Source organism: Hypomesus nipponensis, chromosome 13 (assembly GCF_054491055.1).
Source record: "Hypomesus nipponensis isolate SF chromosome 13, ASM5449105v1, whole genome shotgun sequence".
Lineage (NCBI taxonomy): Eukaryota > Metazoa > Chordata > Actinopteri > Osmeriformes > Osmeridae > Hypomesus > Hypomesus nipponensis.
Genome location: NC_140373.1, coordinates 5,788,255 through 5,814,175, shown reverse-complemented (window position 1 = coordinate 5,814,175; position 25,921 = coordinate 5,788,255). Strand labels below are relative to the sequence as shown.

At 46.7% G+C, this 25,921-nt stretch overlaps 1 protein-coding gene across 5 annotated transcripts in view; it reads right to left on the bottom strand.

The window, feature by feature from the left end:
* plce1 (phospholipase C, epsilon 1) overlaps positions 1–19,878 on the bottom strand; it is a 45,927-nt gene extending 26,049 nt beyond the window's left edge. For all 5 annotated transcript variants that reach the window (XM_084669479.1, XM_084669481.1, XM_084669480.1 and 2 more), the window contains exons 1-3: positions 19,063–19,878; positions 841–977; positions 571–701 (exon numbers count right to left, since the gene is read on the bottom strand). In XM_084669479.1, coding sequence (XP_084525605.1) covers positions 571–701; positions 841–977; positions 19,063–19,863 — 1,069 coding nt within the window. In that variant the 5' untranslated portion in view covers positions 19,864–19,878. The remainder of the gene's footprint in view (positions 1–570; positions 702–840; positions 978–19,062) is intronic.
* Between the last annotated feature and the right edge of the window lie 6,043 nt (positions 19,879–25,921).

Genomic DNA, 25,921 nt, shown 5'->3' with positions numbered 1-25,921 from the left:
CAGCGGACTCTCAGTCCAGCATGAGAGGATCGGCTTACCGACGCACATCAGCGAGGGAGCAAGTGAGCTGCCGCCAGAGAGAAAGAAGCCTGCCAAGGTCATATTACTGGGAAGACACTCAGTGAGAGAAGAGGTGGTGGGGAGAGAGAGAGAGAGGGGGAGAGAGAGAGAGACAGAGAGACAGAGAGAGAGAGAGAGAGAGAGAGAGAGAGAGAGAGAGAGAGAGAGAGAGAGAGAGAGAGAGAGAGAGAGAGAGAGAGAGAGAGAGAGAGAGAGAGAGAGAGAGAGAGAGAGAGAGAGAGAGAGAGAGAGAGAGAGAGAGACATGGGAATAAAAAGGACCACTCAAACTAGTCAGGCATATTGTTTTTTTATTTAAATTTCCTGCCGTTGTCCTACGGGGCGTGAGGGTTTTACACCTCAGCATGCATGTGTCACACCACTTAAACTGAGAGGAGGAATATATTACTATTAACAGTCTGGAACACGGTTGGCTCCATCTCTCTCTCTCTCTGGATGAGGGAACCCATCCAGCTGAAGATGTGGGCCATAAACACACACACACACTAACCTTTGAGCATGGCCTGCCCAGTGGAGCCCACAGGGACACAGGGCAGGGCGGAGCGGGCAGTAGTAGCCTCCAGCAGGGCACCAGTCAGGTGGGTGCTGACAGATGTTCTCTGTGAGCTGGCACGGTAGAACCTGGTAGAACCATAGACAGACCAGCCAGGTCAACGTTGCAAAATATGAATTTTATGGATGATTGTCTATTTTCTTGTAAAGTTCTGCCTGTGTGTGTGTGTCTCATATAACAATCATGTCTGGATGTATATTCTCCTACCTAGGTTGATAGGGACAGTGCCAGGGTCCGGGGCAGGGCGGTGGCCATGCCACCCTCAGACACACACACCCAGGGGAGAGCGGGAGCGTCCTGCAGGGGTGGGGCTGCTGCTCCTCCACATTCAGCACATGGCCGATCTGGGAAGAGAAAACAAACGCCTATATAGTTACTATCCAGACTAACTACCTGTGTTAGTATCGGTTAACAGCAGGATGAGAAATTACAAGACACATGACTGTTCCACCGACTTGGTACAGATAAGAAGTATTTGTATGTCCCTTTAGATAAAAGCATCTGCTAAATGAATAAAATCAAAATGAAAAGTAAATCTGCCAACAGAAGAGATATATACCTGAAGCTCCCAGAAAGCAGAGACACACTCACACAGGACACAGAATACTGAAGAAGAGAAGATCTTGTTTGAGCTTTGAGCTGGATCTGAGTGGTCAGTGACAGTCACTATCCACTAAAACATTCCAATAATCTAAATGGATCCTGCTGTATGTAAAACCTGCCAGGAATGCAAATCCTTATGGATAAGACAGTCCTCTACAGATACACTAAACGTACTGGACATCATTGGTGTGGTGTGGAGATAGAAGAGAATGGCTTGGACACATTTGTTGGTACCTTAGAAAAGATGATAACCAATACATTTGGGCATGTCAACATAATCCTTTCTTCTTTACAGATGTCTGGGAACTTCAGTCTAAACTTCCACCACTGAAACTCGGAGCAAAAAAAACCTGTACGACAAAACAACGTCAGTGTCATAATCATAATAAACCCCTTAAAACTCTTTCAGGAGACGGAGACAGAAAACTGAAGCAGAGCTCCAAAAGGAGGGTCCCATCAACTAATTCACTTGCGTCTTTTCTGGAAGGCTGCCCGTCTCAATCTGAAAACGCTTCTCAAAGAGACATTATTACACCCTTGCTGACCCTGAAGCCCCGCTCTCGTGGCTGTTTACAGAAAACCATTAAGATGATGTCCTCACCGGGATGGAAGGAAGGCCTCATTACTGCTAGCCTGCATCGTGACTGGGCTCTTCACTGTGAATAAGTGGAAGTGATTGGTTTCATTCAAGGTCTGAGTACCCCAGGGCACTGTCCATTTCCTGGGTCCCACTTCACACCCTCAGCCTCATTTCCTTTATCAGTGAGTGGTCTATCTTTTCCCAACAGATAAGGGTCGAACACATGGTGAAATAGAGAGTCACAGGAAAGTCACGCTTGGATTCTGTTCTTTAGATCTCCAGGTTTGTTGAGAAGAAGAATAAACATTTATTGATCATGCGATGACACACACGCGTGTAGGGAGCGGCGACACCAACACACACATATATGCTTGAGTGTCTACCGATAAAATGTTCCCTCTCATCCGGTTGTTCTTCCTTCAAGGGTTGTCAGCCATATCAAGTCCAAGTGCTCATCCATGTCCTGGCCAGGGGCATGGGTATGAGAGACATTTGTCCTGCATGTTTTTAGGGGTTACTTGCAGAGAAAACCTAGATAAGCATGGGGCGAACATGAAAACTCCACACAGAAAGGCTCGGAGCACCGAACAGTGCCCCGAGCGGTAATTGAACCGAGTTCCTTCTTGCAGTGGGCCGACAATGCAAGGAACTGTGCCACTGAACCAAATATTATTTCAAGGAAGTGATCAAGAATGTATGTTTGAATGTGACCCACGATCCAGCAGTGTTTGCCTGTCACTGCACTACCAGCCATAGGACTGTCGTCCTTGGCCACATTAAATAAGGCAATGGAACACTATGCACCCTGGGGTCAGTTCACACACACACATACATACACACACTCCTAAAACACACATGCACACGTCATAGCAGCACAATAGCCAAGTCTCCCTAGAGACAGCTTGACTGTTTTGCAATACTGTTCATGCCATATAGCAAGCGTACAGTTTGTTCTTTACACATGTTATGGCCCCTGCTGGGATCAAATCAGCCACGCCAGAAAGCACAACACTCAACCTAACTCCTCTACACAGGACCCCTGAAGGCTACATCTGAGCCAGGTTGGTTGTGCCGGCAATGGAACTCATTTGTGACATGCAGTCTGACGCCACACGGTAAATGGACAATATTTTTTCATAGCACTATTCATATGCCGTAGCGGCATCCAAAGTGCTTTACATTTTGCCTCGCCCATTCACACACACACACACACACACACACACCGACGGCGGAGGAGCTGCCATGCAAGGTGCCAGCCTGCCCATCGAGAGCAACTTGGGGTTCAGTGTCATGCTTAAGGAAACATAGCCTAGGAGGAGTTGGGGATCAAACTGCCAACCTTGCTCTCAGTGGAGGACCCTCTCTAGCCCCAGAGACACATCTGCCCGTATGGCTTCATGGGCCACATGTCATGTAAAAATCGACATGAATGATTATTATTATTATTGTCAATATAGTATTATGCATCAGCATCTCAGGTGTGGTGCCTCAGACACAACTGACCTTTCGAGCAGTGAAGGGGACTGCACCCGACTACATCAAGTCTCTCCTGCAGCCTTACACCCCCACCCACCACCTACGGTCTTCTTCTGACAACCGCCTGGTGGTCCCACCACTCAAGAGTGCCTGGTCCCAACACAAGCTCTTCTCCTGTCTGGCCTCCAAATGGTGGAATCAACTCCCCACCTCCATCAGAGACACTGTCTCCCCACCTTCAAGAAAAGGCTCAAGACCCACTTGTTCCGGGAGTACAACGGTACTTAGGAATTGTTGGCTGGACCTGATATTAGTTTCCTCCAGGATCAAAATGACTCTTACTGAGAGACTTGTTGCTTTTGTTGGTTAGTTGAAACTGACTTAAAATGATTGTACTCGCTGTGAAATGTTTTATTGTTGCTTGCTTTTTCCACAGGTACACCCTTGCAGTTTTGAGGTTCATGTTGTCTAGTTGTAACTTGTTGTAACTAAATGCTCTGATGGTTCTTCCCTTTGGGACTTATTTGGTTTTCACAGTGTATGCTTCATGTTTTGGCTACCCGCTGTGTTTGGGGCTATCTCGCTGTTATGATCAGTGACCTCTGCACTTTTGTTAAGCTCTCTCTTGGAAGTCGCTTTGGATAAAAGCGTCTGCTAAATGCATAAATGTAAATGTAACGATGGTCTCTTAACAGCAGGGATCAATTCAATCATCACCCCAGCAACCAGGATTAGAGCACTCTGCCATGCTTAGCAACTCAGTTGGTCACCGTCCCGTTCTCTTCTTGTGCAGTTCGTCATACAGGAGACTTATATAAGACAGCCATCAGTGCCACTGAGACTGCTCAGCCTTCGTTTGAGAGTACAGAACTGTGTGCCCGGGTTGTCATTGAATGTGACTGCACAGTTTACTTAGCGATAGCATAAGAACATCCCTGAAAACAGTCTGGGCTTCTTCAACTATAATAAGAAACCCTGAGAGAAAACCAAACTCATATTGCAACGAGAAAAAAAGAAAAGATTTTTTATTTTTTATTTGCTTACCTCATATATGGGCTTCAGGTGCACTAAAATGACTTACATGTGTAAAGGGAATGACATCCAGACAGTTTTGTATAAAGCCCAAGTCAGTTTCTACTCCGGGTTCAACTTTTCAGTTTGTGTATCATGACTTCCTGTTTATGATGAGCGCTCCAGAGGTAATGATGTTGGGCACTCCGGGCACTGTGGGATGGGCTTCCTGTTTGGCCCCTAGTCTGCTGCCCGTGTCAGATCACAGCCCGGGCCCATGGGATGGGAAATTTACTGGGCCACCCTTTCAGGAAATGGCAGCAGTCAGCGGTGCTAACAGGCATTCAGACGGCCATCTCACAGGTGCTCAGCACCAACACTAGCCAGTAATAGGCAGCACGCGCCCTCTTGACCTGCATTCTAGTCTATACACACATGGGGGCAGTTTGAGGGCAGCTGTTGAATACGGGTTGTTAAAAATTTTGTTTATGTTTGACTTTATTTGATTTACTTTAAATGTGTCCATTTCCACAAAATAATCAAATACACCAATAGAAGGATAGGTGTGCTGGCTGAGTAGCAACATGATCCACAAACATACTGTACTGAAGGTCCAGCAATAGGTCTATGTATGTCCAGACGGTTTCTAGGCAGTTCAAGGGGGACTGGAACAAAGAATGTGGGCTTTGAACAGTTTCTGGTATCCAGTGCTCTATCTGGTAAAAGCCCGGGATAGCTGTCATGCCAGCCTTATCTAGATTGAAGGGGCTGATAGCAAAGTGGAACCAACGAGGAACATTCTCAACCCTTTTAACTCTGGGGTCGACTGGGGACCACTGACTGACAGACGACTACTCTCCCTTCACACTTTGTGTTGGCTACGGCAAACTGGGAGAGTTTGAATTACTTACAAGCGCAGCGCTAGAAACAGAAGACAGACAGATGAGCACGACAGATCATAAACACTTGGGGAGATACTCTCTGAACTGACAGTAACTGTGGCTGGAGTCTTTAACCAAGACCACAGTCTCTTATGACATACACACCGTCCAGTTGTAGCTGTGCACGTTCTATATACAGTAAAGTGTGCACGCCCACTATTACACCTTACTGGTAAATCAGGGAGTGAGCTACAGGATGGATTCTGTGAGTTTTCTAAGTTGTCATATGAGAGAAAGTGGGCGAGAGACACTGTGGGGCCACACGTGTCTGACTGCAGGGTCTGACTGCAGGGAATGTGGCCCGGAGGCTGACAGACACATGGCAGCTGCCTGCAGCACATCCAGTCCTGTACTGTTCATCCTCATCAACACACACACACACACACACACACACGCTCGCATGCGTGAACACACACGCACGCACATGAACACATACACACAGACTTCAAAACAACGTTAGGAGTACGTCCTTAAATAGGGGTGAGCTGACATTTCAAACCTGTTTTACTTGGAGGGGAATTTCCTTTCTCCTCTCTCAGGTTTCCTACAACAGCGTACACACTCCCCATGTCATGCTCTATAGACTCTGATTTCTAGACCTCAAAATCCAATGCATTGCTTCTTAATCCAATTGGTGGAGTTTAGAGGTGTTTTATTCCACCACTACAACACAATAAAGCCCAATCAGTTGGCTGCATGAGACAAGCCATTACGCCCAAGCTCCAGATCCCTGCTGATTCTTCTGCCTGGCAACCCAACTGTGAGCCATCCATTCTACGCAGGGATTAGCAGGCGAGGTGGCAGGCTCAAAGAGAGCAGAGGGCCAAGGGGCCAGAGAGCAGACCTGCATGATTTACATTCATGTCAGAGCCAATATTCTGACTGAAGACTATGTGGAATTTAATATTCTGCTGTCCGTTTTGATTTGTATGACCACTCATCCCTATCATCCCTAACCTCTCTTCTTCTCCGTCACTCTCGCCCTTTCTTCCTGCTTCTCTTTCTCTCCTTTTCTCCATGTCCCTCTCTCTTGGATACTTCTGACCCCGAAGATCCTCCTAGCATTCCTAGTTCAGGGTCACGTGACCCACACAGAAGGCAGCTGCCTCTGCTGTATGACAACAATGAGCCTGGCGTGAGAGTAGCCGGTACACTAAAGATACCCCTAACCCTACGTCACTACCAGCTACGGTATAGATGGAGAGATGTTGCACGGTCAGGAGGGGCTAACGTTACAGCAGAAGTCAGAGAAAAAGTATGTGTGAGTCAGAGAGGGAGAGAGTTGTTTTTCTATGGGGGTGGGGGAGGCATTTTGTAACAAAGTTCAGAGCATTACATCCACCAAGACCTGCCAGGAAACAAGATGAACACCCCCTCCCACTTCCTTCAGAGGACACCAGCTGTCATTGGATAATACAACACCGCCAGTAGGGATGTCCAGGGACATGGGACAGCCATCATCCGTAGCAAACCCTCTGGTCAAGGCTCGCATACAGCCGGAGAGTGAGGGGCAGGGTCATCTGGAGTAGCTACAGCATGGATTCTGCTGAGGTCACTGGGATAGAGGGCAGAGTCACTGTACTGTACCCCAAGCCTGCCTTAAGCAAGCCACTGGGGCACGTGGTGTACATGCCATGTGTCTAAATAAGGGCACCTTATATTTTAAATATATCAGACATTTGTATTACTCTGGGGAAGGCCCTCTGGGCTCCCACCCACACTAATTACAGGGTCAAAGTCATTTTTGGGGATACTTGATTTACAGGTAATGTCTTGAGCGCAATGGAACTCATGGAATCCCCTCATAAGTGCTCACCCCTTCCTGGCCCACCCAATGAGCCAGGCGATCTAAATCAACCGCACCTCAAGTATTTACAAAGTGGTGGAACCCAGCGTTTCCCTGAGCAGGTCTACACCACAGCCCCAGCATCTCAGTGACAACACATCTATCCCACCCAACACCCCCCTAGACTGTATAAACCAGCCAAGAGACATAAACAGAGAACAACATGCCAAGCATTTCTCCTCCCACTCCCTCTCCTTCTCACTTTCCTCCTTTTCATCCATCTCAACGAGCCTCTTCTCCCGCCTGTCCTCCTCCTCCTCCTCCTCTTCCTCTTCCTCCGCCTTACCCTGTCACCCTCTCCCGCTCCTCATCTTGACTGGGTCTGCAGGAACACTTGAGCTCAGACTAGCTAGAGGATCAGCATGGACTCTCCCAAAAGAAGACAGAGCGAGACAAAGAGATAGAAAGAGAGAAGTGTAGAGAGAGAAGGGGAGACAGAGAAAGTGAGGGAAAGAGAGAGAGAGAGAGAGAGAGAGAGACAGAGACAGAGACAGAGAGAGAGAGAGAGAGAGAGAGAGAGAGAGAGAGAGAGAGAGAGAGAGAGAGAGAGCGAAGGTCCTGTTCTTTCCTCCTCCTCCCTCTGACTTCACAAGGTAATGTTTGCCTGTGCTGGCTGCTCGTCTGGACTGCCTCAATGTTGACTGAGTGTTCTGTGTCCAGGCCAGGCCAGCTCGTACCTCGTATTCATGGAAATGGCTGGCTGTTTATCAGGCTAGATGGCTGGCTGTTTATCAGGCTAGATGGCTGGCTGTCTGCCTGAGAAGTTGGCTGGCTGGCTGGCTAAAAGGACTGGCTGGCTGATGGGCTGGTGGAGAGGCTGGGTGGCTGGTTTTCTGCCTGTTCAGGGTCACTCTATTGAACAAATGACCATTTGCTGTGTTTGGAGAGCCTGATATGCGAATACCTCCACCAGATAAAGGAGTGATGGTCTTATCATAACAGAAATATGCTATGTAAAAAGCTCTGCCTTGGTTCATGGAGAACACTATCAGCACAAGGGAGACAGAAAAAAGACCATGAAAAAGTACCCCTATGGTTGCTATCTCTCTATAGAAATAAGATAGAAAAGACCAATGCCCTAGCTTTACATGCTTGCGCCAATTTTCTCAATTCTAGTGAAGTCTTTGAGTTTTAGACATTCCGTAGCCTGTTCTAGAACCCATCCAACTCTATTTAAAGGTTCAACATGTTGTAAGCCTTTCCAATAACATGTTGAATGAAGAAATGCCATTACATCTTCCCCATGTTTGCAAGGATGTGTACCGTTACAGCCCTGAGAAGGCAGTTGGCAGATCCTTTGACCCTCATGTAAACCACAGGAGAAGCTAGCAGGTACACCGACACAAGACCTGTAGGACGACACCTTACCTTGTAGTCTGCACCAGTTTGGCTCCACCACTATTGTTCTCTAATCTGTGCTACATTCAGCCTGATGAAGATCTAAACACATGAAACATCACACCCTTTGATCATGTGACTTCAGACTTGTACATCCTGCTGCTGTAGGAGTATGACCGTATGGTGCTCTACACTGTCTCCCATCAACTGGTCAACAGGGACACTTCACCACCCAATCACAATGTCCCATTTTACTTTACTCCCTCTCTCCCTCTCCCTCTCCCTCTCCCTCTCCCTCTCCCTCTCCCTCTCCCTCTCCCTCTCCCCCTCCCCCTCCCCCTCCCCCTCCCCCTCCCCCTCCCCCTCCCCCTCCCCCTCCCCCTCCCCCTCCCCCTCCCCCTCCCCCTCCCCTCTCCCTCTCTCTCTCTCTCTCTCTCTCTCTCTCTCTCTCTCTCTCTCTCTCTCTCTCTCTCTCTCTCTCTCTCTCTCTCTCTCTCTCTCTCTCTCTCTCCCTCTCTCTGACAATATAGCCACAATTTTCCCACCATTCTCTCCCCAGCGCCGGGACGGTAAATCTTTTCTTACTCCACTTCTCCAACAATACTTGCTGATGGCCTGACCTGCTAGCCCTTCACACAGCACTGAACCACTGAACAAGATTTTTGTCTGAAATTCTCATAAACTCAATTTTTTTACATTCCATGTCTAAACGAGCACAGCCTTTCTACAAGAATCATTTAAAAATAAAAGCTGAGAGAGAAAAGGAGAGACACAGGGGAACAAGGAGTTTTTACTTACATAAAAACAGCCATCCGCTTGTGTGGACAAAATCAGACCCAAAAGTACCAGTGATAACAAAACTCTGAATGAGAGTATGGATATATTCTGTATCCAGTCCAGGACAAACTCAGTCAAGGTCATGAACCTCAAAGAATTATGAATCATCTAGATGTGGTAAGCTTATACTAGCGAAATGGTCCCTTGATTGGCTGAGGCCAAGTGGGAGACCCGCCCACCGGGAAAGTACAAGAGTGGAGAAAAGAGAGAGGAAGAGAGGGATCGGGAGGAGAGAAGGAGCCACGGGGGGAGGAGATGGTAAGGTAAAGGGGAGAGGCAGGGAAAGAGGGAGAGAGGCTGAGCTGAGTGAATCAGGGCTGAGGCCAAGAGGAAGAGAAGTGGAGGGAGAGGGGAAGAAAAGAAATATAGAAAGGGAGAGAGAAGTAGAGAAGGGGGGGGGGGGGGTCGCATCATAATATTCTGTAGAATTTCACAAGGAGCTGTTTCACCAGAACCAAAGCTCTTCTCCTAACAGTTTCAGGCCTACATATATATGTGTGTGTGTGTGTGTGTTTGTGTGTGTGAGAGAGAGAGAGAGCACACCTGTGTTTCCTACACACTTCAACTAACAGATAAACAAGAAATGTATTTTGTGGCAGCACATACTCCAAGAAAATACATGTGAACCGTTAACAGGTTAGAATGACCCTGAGAGAAGCAGAATCAGTAGAATTCCGTTGCGCTGAAAACAGACAGTTCTGCACGCCGGCTGGTTCCCCCTCAGAACCTAAACCTGGAAGCTATTAACCAAGTGGGAGACCCCCTGGGAATCCTCTGCTTCGCAATGGCAGGACCTTGGTTCTCATGATGTCATCTTACACTTACCTACCTACTACCCATAAAGTAGTTAACTAACTACAGTAATTTGCGGGGAATCTCTAACATTCAAGCCATGTGCTAAATGCATTACTTTTTTAAATGTATAGGATAACAGCTACTAACAAAGATAGCAACTGGCATCTATAAATATATTAAACTTTTCTTGTTCTGACCGTTGCCATGAGAAACAGAAAATTACATCTCCAGCAGTAATAGTATTGCAGTTCTTTGTCTACTTACTCGTTCAGGAGGCCAGAGAAAGCTGAAGGAGGAAATAGCAGGAAATTAGGGAAAAAACTGATAACAACAAAATATAAATCTGTCTCAGACAGAGTGAGGATCCAAGAGTGAGAGAGTAAGCTTGAAAATCCAGGGAGAGAGGGCTTGAGAGTGAACGAGCAGGGAGCGAGAGAGCGAGAGGAAGAGAGATCGACATCAGTGGAGGAGCGAGCGAGACACTCCGTTAGCTGTGCCTCAGGAGGGCATCCCATATTTGGCTGTGAGGCAACAACAAACCCACAGCAGACAACCAAGATGCTATCAGTAAGAGCCTCACTAACATGTACTACAAACCAGGAGGCAATTTGACATAAACACTCAATCAAAAGCATTCCTTCAAATCAGTACTGGTATATTATATACATATAGTCATATTCAAGTACCCAAATCTTTCTTTCCCTACCACAAGGCCTTATTAAACTCTTGGAAATCACTCATTAAAATTGCACCGTACTCATTCAGGTGGCGGAAGATAGTCAATTCTTGCAATCGATCACGAAAGTAAAAGGTTGCTTGTTGGTTGGAGTCAGATGCAAAAAAATATAATCTAACATCTATCAAGTTCAAGCAAATCAGTGTTTGTTTTCTAGTAAGTCACTAGAAGTCTTAGCAAGTGTTCTTCCAGGCTCTGACACAAGACACAGTATGCCTTACCCCTAGTACACCAAGGACACAAGAACAATGCTTAGAACAGTAGCAAGAGAAACGTAGAAAATCTGAATTATTTTTTACAAATCTGAGAAATACAACAATGCATTTGTCCAAGTCCAAGTAAATTCATGAAGTTTCACTAAGACATCAACTGTTACAACTGTCACTTTCAAACAGGGAAACACTAAAAGTGTGCTACAAGTACATCCAGATGGGCCCTACCTAACGAGGTCTAGTCTGTGAGGCATCACCTGTCCAACCCGTAACGGCCACGCCGAGGCCAGGTGACATTAAGATTCTCCATGGAGACGGCGGGGCCGGTGGGGAGTGCTGAGCCGAACACAGAGGCACCCTGGGACAGGCACTTGATCTGGTCATTATCCTGCTCCGGACACCGTTGCCATGAGAACCTCTTATGAAAGACCCTTGAGTTTGTGTTTAAGATGCAGAACAGTCTCCTGTACACCCACATTGATCTCTGCCACTCGCGTTCAGCTTGATTTTATATTACAATTGTATTATCCAAAGGAAACAACAGAAGAGCAAAATATATATAAATATATGTAATGTTGAATGAACATAAAGTCTATATATTTTCTCTTCATCTACTGTATAGTCTATGCATATATTTCCTCTGTTATTTTTCCATTTAAATGTTCATCTTTAATAAGAGACTGGCTATCCTGGCATCCCTTGACTCTGAGTTGGCTGAGGAAAACCACAGCCCTTCAAACGCTTTTCTAAATGACCTTCGTTTAGGTCAAGTAAGCTTTCAGTGATAGAGCTTGTTCTGATTTAATTAAACAGCAGCTTTTTTTACCCTTGTAAATTTTGATCACTTTGATGTCATCAAGGTGGGCAAATTGATTCATTTCCCCCACTTGACCAGATTGCCTTAACCTTGTTTTGAATCAGTAAGATGTGACGCGACTTTGGTAGGGATGGTGTGGTTTATCAGCAATGCAAGTTCCAAATGCCACTACTGCCATCTAGTGTTCCCGAGGTGGAGGGTTAGAAAAATACCCTCCTGGTGAACTACCTTCCTGGTGATCTACCCTCCTGGAGATCAACCCTTTGGAGATCTACCCTCCTGGGGATCTACCCTCCTGGTGATCTACCCTGCTGGAGATCAACCCTTTGGAGATCTACCCTCCTGATGATCTACCCTCCTGGTGATCTACCCTGCTGGAGATCAACCCTCCTGGAGATCTACCCTCCTGGAGATCTACCTTCCTGGTGATCTACCCTCCTGGAGATCTACCCTCCTGGAGATCTACCCTCCTGGATATCTACCCTCCTGGTGATCTACCCTGCTGGAGATCTACCCTCCTGGAGATCTACCCTGCTGGAGATCTACACTCCTGGAGATCAACCCTTTGGAGATCTACCCTCCTGGAGATCTACCCTCCTGGAGATCTACCCTCCTGTTGATCTACCCTCCTGGAGATCTACCCTGCTGGAGATCTACCCTCCTGGAGATCTACCCTCCTGGTGATCTACCCTCCTGGAGATCAACCCTCCTGGAGATCTACCCTCCTGGAGATCTACCCTCCTGGAGATCTACCCTGCTGGATATCTACCCTCCTGGTGATCTACCCTCCTGGAGATTTACCCTCCTGGAGATCTACCCTCCTGAATATCTACCCTCCTGGAGATCTACCCTCCTGGAGATCTACCCTGCTGGAGATCTACCCTGCTGGAGATCTACCCTCCTGGTGATCTACCCTCCTGGAGATCTACCCTGCTGGAGATCAACCCTCCTGGAGATCTACCCTCCTGGAGATCTACCCTCCTGGAGATCAACCCTCCTGGAGATCTACCCTCCTGGAGATCAACCCTCCTGGAGATCTACCCTCCTGGAGATCTACCCTGCTGGATATCTACCCTCCTGGTGATCTACCCTCCTGGAGATTTACCCTCCTGGAGATCTACCCTCCTGAATATCTACCCTCCTGGAGATCTACCCTCCTGGAGATCTACCCTGCTGGAGATCTACCCTCCTGGAGATCTACCCTCCTGGTGATCTACCCTCCTGGAGATCTACCCTGCTGGAGATCAACCCTCCTGGAGATCTACCCTCCTGGAGATCTACCCTCCTGGAGATCTACCCTCCTGCGGGCTGAGGCGTTCACCCCAGCCCTAACCCAGGACACCAGGTTCTAATAATTGGATTGTTGACGAGCCAAATCCTGTTTGTTACAAATCATGTTGGAGTGCAAACCTACGGGAGAGTAGATCTCTATTAACAGGTTTGGACAGCCCTGACTCGACAGTAATACATAAAACACTACGACAGAGGATTGGATGGCAGCATTAGACTTCTCAACTATGTCATGTGTACATGAGTGTGTGTACTGACTACATGCGTGGGTATCTTTAGACGCTGTCACACACCTGGTATGTGCAGGTGGATACAAGAATGTGGAAATGTTCTTGTGAAACAACAACAACCAGTGTCAATCTGAGGTCATTTGATGTGAGTTGACACACCTAAACTCCCCCCCCACCCCAGTTACACACCCACAAGAACACATAGGACAAATTGTGACAGGAAATTACTGATTGATGATGACATGTGTGAAATACCTCAGTTGAGCCATGCGAAACACAGAACCAATCGTGTCTCCGTATCCCATATAAAGTTTACCAGATGACCACAAGATGGAGCTAACAAGCCATTATCAGCGCGAGTGACACTGACATCATGCGATTGCATTGCATCTACCTTTTTTTGTATAGAAAATACTATACAGACATAGTAAGCACTGTGTAGTTTGTGTATACCTGAATGTGTTTGTGTGCCTGAGTGTGTGTGCATGTGTGCATGGGTACGTGTGTGTGTGTGTGTGTGCTGTATTACCAATCATCACATCCACATGAGATGACTCAGATATAGTGACAGTGAGTAAGTCTTGGTCGTTTGACACAGTTGTCATACGGTCACTATGATAAGGATCTCTTTGCCAGATATTCCTGATGTGTTTCAAATGCAGATAGCTCTCTCCCTGCTCCCAGCGCTAAGGGTCTGTGTGCGTGTATGTTTGTATGGTCATGTGTGTGTGTGCATGTGTGTGTGTGTGTGTGTGCGTGCGTGTGGTCTGTAGTCACCCCGGGGGGTCAGTTTTCTCCAAGCAGCACCAAAGGGATCAGGGATATTCTGGCTCTGAACTTATGTTGCTTTCCCACACTTTAACAGAAACACAAGAAGCGCCCTTACACAAACAAATAACACACACATCCACACACTCAAACATACACACACACACACAGAGACCAGTACACACCACCAGACACTTGGGCACATAAAGAGACTTCCGTTCTTGATTAAATGAAGCATACAGGGCCTTTTTACAATGGCAGCTATTGTGTTGAAAATCCAACCAACTGGAAGGTGTTTTGTCTCTGTGCAGAAAAAAAAAGGTAATGGGCCAGTCTGAAAATATATTCATTTTCATTGAGCAGACATGTTTAAGGGCAGGAATAGAACCTGCAGCCTCATGATTTGCAGTCAACGGCTCTACCGCTGAGCTTTCCCTTACAGACCCTGGAATGATCATTCCAACACTCACGTCTGGTGTAGTCTTACCAGAACTCCTAGCGTTCACCTCCTGGAGAGTGAGGTCCCCATACAGAGGAGTCTGAGAGAGCCAACTGAATGAGGGGCACACACTCTACACCGTTTCAGTGAGGGAAGTCACAAACACACACACCCTAATCTCATGCTAAGCTGCATCACCCAGCTAGGTTACACAAACACGCCCGCTCTGCACATTCCACTGCAATGGCACAACAAGAAGGGAGTCGAGGGAGAGCGCTGCTACTGCTGGCGAGACTACAGGAGATGCAGCTGGATACTAGCCACACCACAGACATTTACTGTGAGTTTCAGAGGGGTGGAAGGCGTGGAAGGCGAACCAAATGTGTGTGTGTGTGTGTACATGCGCCTGCGAGCATGCAGGTCTTTGTGTTGGGCTGGTTCCTTGATGAGCCTTTCCATCCACCCCAGGATCTCCGTGCTCGCCATATTGTCCTGGGCCAGGTTCCACAGGCCAGGTTCCACAGGCCAGGTTCCACAGGCCAGGTTCCACAGGCCAGGTTCCACAGGCCAGGTTCCACAGGGTCACAACAAGCAGTCATGTAACATCCTTCTCATTTCCTTTACCCACATCCTCTACTCTTCACCCAATCACATCTGAGTGGGTCAACAGCACAACTTCCTGGGAATGTGTATTTAGGGATTACCAGAAAGTGGCCCAGACCACCCCTACGGCAGAGGCACCTGCATCTGTTGACTCTGTTGTCTTGTTAATGAGCTTCAGAAACGGTCCAGTGTATTTACTGGAGAAATGATCTGCAATGCACCTGACCTCAGGACAAACAGTCTGTTATGGATTGGATTTTAAATGCTTGTCCTGTTTAATCAGTCTGTTGGCAGTGGAGACACAATGATAAGGCAGACGAATGTTTGTTTTAGCTTACCTGTTCACTGGCATGAACAGACACAGTTTGAAATAATGAACTAAATGAGAATACTCCCAGCTTGCTCATTGAAATCAGATCCACAGAGAGAAATGATCGAGGATAGAGAAAGAGAAAGAAAGAGAGAGAAAGGGGGGGTGGAGTTGAGGAAAATGAAGGGGAAAGTCAACTCTTATCAGTAGATGTGTGTTCATCGGGACTGTTGTTTTTGTGAAACAAACTGCAGACAACACTTCCTGTTCAGAAAGGAAGTGTCCACTACAATCTGGAAAGCCTCAGATCTTTCAATGTTTTGGGACCAAGAAAATATGTTCAAACCTCATATAGAGAAGGCAAAGCAAGTGAACTAACTGAGAATAACGGATCCATTGTAGGTAGATCACATCCGAATATTTACAAGTGTTTGTGTCCGAAACACACTTTTTTGTCCACCGCATTAGTCCGTTCTGAGGATGTGGGCCTATATCAGCCGAAGTTCATTTGCTGTGGGATGTCTGGCAGAGTGAAAGCATCCTCCTTTGGTGCTTTGGCCAACAACACAGATCTGAGACATCTACTGCAAACATCATAGATTTCTGATCTCCACGAAGAGCTACGAACCTACAGTACAGTACAGTACAGTACAGGCCTTAGCATACACACATGCAATGCACATGTAGACTCACTCGCACAAGCGCACGTATACAAACCCATACTCTGTGTGTATACACACACACAGACATGATGGAAATCAATTACAGCAAGCCTGTTTAGGAAGCTCCCCCCTGGAGGATCAACGAGCCCGGTGGGTCTGGGGTTGTGTGTGCATGTGTGTGCGTGTGTGTGTGTGCATGTGTGTGCGTGTGTGTGTTTGTGTGTAGAGGGGAGGGGTGGATGCTTTTCTCCTTTTTCCATCCTGTCTTGTTGTCTTATCTCTTTCCCTCTTTCTCCCTCCCATTCCTTTTCCCGCCAGCTCTTCACCCGTCTTGCTCTCTCTTCTTTCTTATCTTTTGGCCTTCAGCCTCAGGTTAATTGCTTTAACTTTAACAGTGTTTGCGAAGATGGAGAATGTTGACTTGAAAGATCTTCTTTGACTCAAATAAAAAGGCTCCATTGACACTAATTGGTAGAGTCCTAAAGACAGAGTCCTATAGAGCAAATGATTAACATGCTCCTGCAGGCTTTAGGTTGTTTGATGCTGGCCAAAGGTGTGCGTGTGTGTATGTGTGTTTGTGTGCGTGTGTGTGTGTGGGTGGGTGGGTGGGTGGGTGGGTGCGCATGTGCCCCCCTGGTAAGAAAATATATTTGCATGACTGCAAATCTTATTTATGTTTTACGTACATGATGATTGTAAACATGTCATGAAGACATGCAAAGCTCCCAGGTTGTAAAGTTCAGGAAGCAGAAACAGAACACAATAAAGCAAGGTCCTTTCGGTCTCTGTTAGGCCTCACGTATCTTGCTCAGTACGATGACACAAACTTCACTCCCCTTTTTACCTCCCAAACTCTTCCCTTTCAAACTTCATTCCCCCTATATTCTGCTAGAAACTCTTATTTTCCTACTCTCTCTGCCAGTGTTACTCTGCTAGGATCCCTCCATCATATAATCCTGTGTGCTTTGGCTTACCTCCTTAGCTGAGGTAATAAACAGTAGGCCAGGGGATACCTTGGAATTTCTCAACTACACCTTCATTACTGCCCACTCACACACACCTCCTTGTGTAAGTGTGCGTGTGTGTGTATGAGAGAGAGAATAAGTGTACTTGTGCGCTTGTTTTTTGAGTACTGAAGCACATGTGTGTGTGTATGTGCGTGCGTGTACGTGTGTGTGTGTGTTAGTTGGCCATATAAGAATCAGTGACTATACTATTCTGTGTTTGGTTCCTATGGTAACTCCATAGGCATACTGTGGCTGGTGTTTTGACAGGCGCTGCGACTAGCAGGCTTTTCAATGGTCTCATTATGAGTGGAGCCTGGAGGCTGGCCTGAATACAGCCCATATCCCTGCACCACAAAGGACTCATAAAACTGACTGCAACCACTGCAGCGCCCCTCACCAGCGCCCCTCACCAGCACCCCTCACCAGCACCCCTCACCAGCACTCCTCACCAGCGGCCCTCACCAGCACCCCTCACCAGCACTCCTCACCAGCACTCCTCACCAGCACCCCTCACCAGCGCCCCTCACCAGCACTCCTCACCAGCACCCCTCACCAGCACCCCTCACCAGCACTCCTCACCAGCGGCCCTCACCAGCACCCCTCACCAGCACTCCTCACCAGCGGCCCTCACCAGCGCCCCTCACCACATACTCTTACACAGAGGTTGGCTCTGTTGTGGTCGACACATGCACATGAGCGGGCACACACGCACGCACGCGCACACACACACACACATACTGTAGGCATGCTTAACGTGGAGGTTGTGGTTGAACAAGGCAGTCAGCCATTGGACCGTATTTTCTCAGGCTTTTAATGTTTTGTGGCAGATCCTCTCTGGATGTTAATAAGACCTTTACCATGAAACCTCACCTCAACTTCAACACAACCTCACCTCAACCTGACCTCAACCTCTATACAACCTCACATCAAACTCAATTCAACCTCAACTCAAACTCATTACAACCTCACCTCAACCTCAATACATCGTAAACCCGACCATCAACAACATCTGGCACCCTCACCAGAACTCTCTTTCCAAATATCCTTTTTCTCTCTCTCTCCATTCCTCTCTCTCTTCTCAATCCATCTCTCTTGGCAGTAACCAGGAGATAGATTCCATGGTTTGTAACTGTAAGCCAATGCCAGCTCAGTGTTTCAGTTTCACAGACAGCAGAACTAACTGCAGATAAATCACTTTTCCACTGCTGCGGAGGAGAGGAGAGGTGGGGAGGAGGAGAGGTGGAGAGGAGGAGGAGATGAGAGGTGGAGAGGAGAGGTGGAGAGGAGGTGGAGAGGAGAGGAGGTGGAGAGAAGGAGAGGAGGTGGAGAGAAGGAGAGGAGGAGGAGAGGAAAGGAGAGGAGAGGAGAGGAGAGGAGAGGAGAGGAGAGGAGAGGAGAGGAGAGGAGAGGAGAGGAGAGGAGAGGAGAGGAGAGGAGAGGAGAGGAGAGGAGAGGAGAGGAGAGGAGAGGAGAGGAGGAGGAGGAGGTGGAGAGGAGGTGGAGAGAACAACCCCGGACAAAGAGACAGACTGTGCCGTGGAGTCCCCCACTCTTTTTCCGACACACATAACAAGCGGAATATTTAAACTAAACAGACGAGAGCAAACACTGTAAATGACTTTTTCCACCAAATTTCCCACTCATAGTATTAGCTGAATTACAGCAATCTGTGAGGTGGTGGTTCCAAAACATTCACAGTTGGGTATAAAAATGAAAATTGGGACAAGATGGTGAGGGTGTCAGCATGGTTAGGTTTGGTGTGTGTGAGGGTTGGTTAACACATTCACAGGAGGGGCTGCAGTGGGCCTCATAACAGTGGGTCCTTTCATGGAACCTGTAGCATGGGTGTGAAAGACAAACTATCTAATGACTGAGACGCTGACCCCTAACATGTGAGTGTGTGCATGTGTGTGTAAAGCTTCTCTTACCTGTGAGAATCTGACCCCAGGGTACCGTAGCAGAGCTCTGCAGACCTTCAGGCTGGTAACAAGATCCTCCAGACCATGCTTTCTGATTGGCTGAATGTCTTTCTCACTGGGGCACCAGGTTCTTCTACAAACAACCCCCCAGGCATGGTCGGAAATGTGACCTGAGGGTAGAGTCCTAACGATGGCTCTGGTGCCGGTACACACAGACTTCTTCACCGTCTGGTTGTTCCTGTAGAACCTCCGGACCAGAACAGTGGAGCGTTCCTTCTTGTTCCGTACAAATTCACTGTCTGACAGGCCTCCATCACTGTCGCTTTTCGGTGGGCTGACTGTTGCCCCAGGTGATGACCCCAGTGGTGACCTGAAAGCTGACATGGCTTCAAGGGAAGCCCGACGGAGGAAGAGATTTTCCACGGAGGAGACCATGGGCTTGGTTCTCCTGTTCAGCCTCTCTAGGCTGGAGTAGCCGTCTCTCGGGCAGAGTCTGCGTGCCTCATGCCTGCAGAGGGAAGCTCTAGTCTTGGGAGAGGTATCTGGGGAGCCTGGGACTCCCTGGGGAGAATGAGAAGTTGATAACACAGACACGGGCAAGCTGCTCCGACGTTGAGCGGTGAGCTTGAGTCTGGGGCTTAACATGGGTTTGGGGCTGGAGCTGGGGCTGGGGAAGCAGGGGCAGGCAGAAGGGCCGGGACTGGAGCAGTGACAAGAGTTGGGACGAGCACTGGGCCTGTGAGAGACCAGAGCAGCGCTGTCACATTCCAGTTGGCAGGAGTTTCCCTCTGGGCAGTTCCACGCTGGCATTCCACTAGCTGCGGCCTGAGGACTCTCCACAGTCCCAGCAGTATAACCCCGGGGAATAGAACCCTTAGGAGCACAACCATGGGAAGTGGAACCCTGGGGAGTAGAACACTGGGCAGCGGGACCTATTTCTTGACACACAGTGTCCAGTCCACACTCGCTGTACAAGAACCCTGTCCCGTGACTCCGAGCTCTATTTGTAAGGTCATTTGACCCACAGGGCTGTCTGGGATACATGCAGTGCTGTGTTGAAGCGACACTGTGGGAGGTTATAGAGCTAGCTTCTCTAAAACGGTAATCCCAGTTTTGACATCCTGTTTCCAGAAACTTCCCATCTAAACAGTCACAAGATAACTTCCTGTACAGCCGGAGGGGTGGGCTAGAGGTGGGGCTACACTGGCTGCTCACCAACGGTTGGTCAGAATGCCGTCTTTCTTCATTGTTCTGGTGCGTACTGGGATCTGTAGTTCCTGGTTTACGCCGTGTCACGCAAGTCTCCTTTTCTGAAGTCATAGTGTCCCTTGTTTTTCCTCTCTCTGCTGAAGCCTCAGGTCATTGAGCATCTAAAGATCAGCAGGCCAACAATCATTCAGTTTGAAGGACAGAGATGGAGGTGTAGGTAGGCAGATCCAGAGCACCTTCACACCAAACAGACTATGTTGTCAAAACAGAAGCCGATCCAGCTGTATAAACTAGGATATAAGCCTTGACCCTGGACAGCAGAAGAATTCCTGGATACTCCTGTCCACATTCAGTGAGTGTGTGTGGTTATTTGGGTTTGACAGCTAGATAGTCACTATGATGTCACTGGTTCCTTTGCTCTGTCCTTCTGGTAAGGCCTCTCTCTGGTTTTGGAAACACACACATACATGCATAAATTAGCATAAATGTGCATACATTATCTCTTTTTGACATCTTCTATTGCTCTCCCACCAACATTTCACATCCTGTTGTGAAGGTGCCTAGATTAGCGTGGTTGTTGAGACTTAAACCAGACTGATGAAGTTGCTACATCAGTCATCAATCCTTCCGTTTCAGAGGAGAGGGTGAAAGACAACATTAGTGTTTCACATTCTCAATGTGAGGGAGAAAAGGTTAAAGTGAGAAAGAGAACAGAAAGCAATTATCTGTGAAAACGGGGGGATCCGAGACTATCTCACACCTATACACCTCACACTGCCCTGTCGTCTTAGTATACCAGTCGAACTTCTGAGAGAACCTGGACATCCATTAAAAAGTGCCATGTTATATGTTCCATAATATCTCCAGATGACAGAAGATGCATAAGAACTCATCCCCCTGAACCAACTACACAATCCATTGAGTGGCTTTGTTTTTGGTATAGTAACCTTGGCATCTTGTTGTGACTGTGTACCCAAAGCTCAGTGTCTGACTGCTGCCTGGACCCCAGACTTTGACATCTGTTCCGTCTCTCTCATTATGTGCACAAGGGCATTTTCATCTACATCATGTGCCTTACTGTCAATAATAACTAGAAATAGCATGGTTCTAGGTTTGCACTGGTCTTGCACAAGCAGTGGGTCTGTAAACAGTTCTGGTCAGAAAAACACTCAGTCAGACCGTGCTGCAGCGCTAGGTCTGCGATGGCAGCAGAAAAGCCCCCTGTAAAAACACGTGGGTTGCTGGAATGTGAGGCCACTCCAGGGAGGGGAGCTTATGTGTGTGCATGTGTATGTATGTGTGTGTGTGTGTGTGTGTAGGGGGTGGGGGGTGGTCTAAGTCCATTGATTCTGTGTCCCTTTAGAAGCCAAACCCCAGACCAACCTTCCCACACCCACACACCAGACCATACATCAGGTTGTCTGTCTGCTGAAGGAGTAACCTCTTCTGAAGGCTGACATGCATCAGTAGAGGAAAAGAGGGGGATGAAAGAGAGAGAGAGAGAGAGAGAGAGAGAGAGAGAAGGGAGACAGAGAGAGAGAGAGAGAGAGAGAGAGAGAGAGAGAGAGAGAGAGAGAGAGAGAGAGAGAGAGAGAGAGAGAGAGAGAGACAGACAGACAGACAGACAGACAGACAGACAGACAGACAGACAGACAGAGAGAGAGAGAGAGAGAGACAGACAGACAGACAGACAGAGAGAGAGAGAGAGAGGACAGTGAAGGGCAAAGGGAGAAGGATTCAATCTGAATCAGAGGAAAAATACAATACCTTTGGCGAGAAAAAGTGTTTAGTTTGTTGCTCATGCCCCCCTCCCTCCTCTCACATTTGTTAACAATTATCTCTTATCATGATACAATACCCCGGTCTGTCCTTAAACGAAACAGCTCTGAAAGCAGCCCTTTCCTCCTCCCCGTAAGAAGGAAAGAGCTGCTTAATCTTTTTCACGCACTTAAAACCTAATCTACAGCAACGCTGTGGTCTAATAACAGTATAAAGTATAGGATCTTACATTACTTATAATTACAACAGCTGAAACAGGACAATTGCAGATAAAGTCATCAGACAGATTAGTGACTGTAACTGATTTTCTTCTTGACATTGAATACCACTGGAAAAACAGGTCAGATCAGAAGACACTACGCTGAGATGTCCTACGGTACAGTTAACAGAAGTCTGGAAAAAATAACTCTTATCTCTTTCTCCGAACCCATAATATAACAGTGAGTCTTTAATCCCCCATGATAACTCTGGCCCATTAGTAGCCTGCATCAACATGCAACCCCACATATACCAGATATTAAAAGCCTTTGCTCCCAAACAGTCAAAACAACTTACCATGAGCGTGTGGGATTCAAACCGTGCTTGGGTCCAGGAGCCTTGTCTCTCGGCCTGTCTCAGGTCTGAGAAGCGCTGAGTGACAACAGCACGGTGCTAACACTGGGCAGGGCTGGGGAGTCAAGCCTCCAAATCAGTCCTGCCAACGGATCACAGTTCTTGTGTTATCAGCTGCTGTGCAACCCTGACAGGACACACAAAGAGGTCTTGTAGGGCAAATCACAGCTTGCTGCCAGCAGAGAAACAACCAGGAGAACCAGGTCACAGAGACAAGTGCAATGGGCAGCAAACCAGAAAATATCAAATTGTTTCTAATTGACTGAACTTTGTACAATTATTACATTCAATAAAAGGATTGGATGTATGTATCCAGGTAACTCTTATTAGCCAGTGGCAGTCCTTACCTTATTGGTTGTGTGTGTGAGAGAGACTGCCTATGGGCATGGCGTAAGTTGAAGCTAAATCAACTGTACCGTCTTTATTGATATTCACAATGCCTTAGATATGAGAGAGAGAGAGAGAGAGAGAGAGAGAGAGAGAGAGATAAAGAGAGAGAGAGAGAGAGAGAGAGAGAGAGAGAGAGAGAGAGAGAGATCAGAACAGGACCTACATGTCTGTTTCCACCAGTAAACAATTAGATTGGATGACAGGGTACAGCAGACACAAAATACAGGTGTAACATGACATTCAGCAATCACCTGTAGAGACAAGATGAAATTGATGGAAGTTAATTGACAGATGTTTGCTGATAAGTCACAAAAGTACTAAGAGTTAAATTACTGCTCATTACAGCCCTACTGCATTCTTTTATTAGTACTTTAATTTTATATCGTACAAATTTTGTCAGTATTCTTATGTAAATCTTTTACATTCTTACTTTTTGATATTGTATATTTAAGGACCGCACGCATATTTTTAAGATTTGTATATGTTTATTATATGTTTAATCTATGCACCTGCCCACCAAAGTAAATTCCTTGTTTGTGTGCACTTACTTGGCGTTTAAACTTTATTCTGATTCTGGTTGTCACAATTAATACTATTAATAACAAAAGGCACAGTCAGAAGTTTTCACAATTCTTCACCAGTTCCATTACACTTCTAGAGCCACAACCTACAAATCAGGTCACTAAGACAGCAGTGGAGCACGGGATTCTTAATCTAACTAGGACTCTCTCTCTGTCTCTCTCTCTCTCTGAGCGAGGCTGAGGGAGTGTCAGCTCCTTCAGAGTTTCAGGTTTGGCCACTCACACCTGCCAGATAGGATGAAAAAAATCCTTCCTACACAGTCTGAAGAATCATATCAGCTTCATCCAGATATTAGTTAGATAAAAGCCAGGTCAGCATAGTTTTCCATTCTAACATATTGTCCATTTTGTTTGTCAATATTTAATTATTTTATAGTATTTAGAAACATCTGACACGTGTTTAGATATTTGCTCGGTTTATTGCTCTGACATCTGAGCCAAACTAAACTAGCATCCACAGGTATGCAGTGGATGTCTTTTACCTTGCATCACCAACAACAACCAGGAAAGGGGAAGTTTAGAACAATTGTTAAATTGGTATAATGCTCCCTAAATCATCAATACGTTTTTGTCCCACAGTTAACTGGAGGCCTTCTGGTGGGGTTGGGGATTAGGGGTTATTCATGTGGGATTATTTCTCAACGCATCCAAGTGATGACTCACGCGCTGGTATGTGATTAGGCCAGCCTCACATGGGGTAACTGAGAGAGTTAGAGAGAGAGAGAGAGAGAGAGAGTTAGAGAGAGTTAGAGAGAGAGAGAGAGAGAGAGAGAGAGAGAGAGAGAGAGAGTGAGAGTGAGAGTGAGTGAGGAGGAGAAAAGAGAAAAGATTGGTGTAGGGAGACAGAAAGAGTGAGAGACATAGAGAAAGATACAAAGACACGAGAGAGAGAGAGAGAGAGAGAGAGAGAGAGAGAGAGAGAGAGAGAGACAGAGACAGAGAGAGAGAGACACAGAGAGAGAGAGAGACAGTAAGAGAGAGGGAGAGAGAGAGAGAGAGAGAGAGATGCTGCAGTTCTGACTGGCACACAGTGAGTCTGGACAAATCCCCCTCTTTAAGAGTTCACAGAAGAAAAGACATGTCATCTAATAACAATAGATGGACATTCCTTCCCTTGCACAACAAAGACTTAACATCATTGTGTACACAGACGCAAATTTGACACTGGAAAAAAACACATATTTCCAAAAAATAAGACTTATTGACACCAAGCTTGGCCTAGAGAGAGAAAATAGGTAGTTTGGTATTTTCATAATGTGTGAAAACGTACTTAATATTGTCCACTTTAGTGTCACAAAAGTAGTCAGAGATCACGTCTGGTTACGAAGGGGAAGAACCGAATCTAACAGGATCCTGTTCATGGAGGGTCCTGGAGAACATATGGATCTGATTAGAAGGCTGGGCAGAGGACGCCAGTGGAAAGAGGGAGCCTGTGTGTGTGTGTGTGTGTGTGTGTGTGTGTGTGTGTGTGTGTGTGTGTGTGTGTGTGTGTGTGTGTGTGTGTGTGTGTGTGTGTGTGTGTGCGTATAATAACAAGGGGAGAGGGCTGACTCAAGCCTCTGGAGGGTCGATGGTACTTGCAGACTATAGACAAATGCTGTGCATATTTCTATCTCGTCTATAAGAACATTTGTGCTTTGACATAATGAAGCCTATCCTGTATACCCCATAAAGAGTGAGAGAACAGTATCCTTCTCTATGCATCTTTATGTTTCCTCGTTTTATTTACTTTGGTAAATACAGACTCTCGCCCTACATATATACAGTAGTAGAGCAAAATGTACCTACTGCTTAGCAAGGTAGGAAGTTATCTATACTGATTTTGCATAATTCTATAGGCCTATATAGGCCTACATCAAGTTTATACTTTTATTGCACCATACTCTTGTTTGAACTGCTTGGAGCATCCTCTGGACACTTACCTAGAGTTAAAATGACACTGCATATTAGAGATGAACTATTTGACACATTATAATTGAATGCCAAAAAATGAGTTGATGTGACAATTTGACAAGGACAACTTTTTCCTGTGATACCAAAAAGCTGGGAGACTATAGGTATCACGCAGAAAGGTTTGGAAGACTTAGGAAAACATAAACATCGACTCGTACACGCACACGCACACGCACACCTTTTCTCTGAAGTAAAAAAAACGTGCGTGTTGTGAATGTAGTGCACCAATCAAATTAGAACAGATGCATTTGTCAATGGTCATGAACTGCAAGGATTGAAACACTAGGATTTCCCTGTCAAACGAGTTGTCAACAAATTAACTCGGATGATCAATTTGGAGCTGA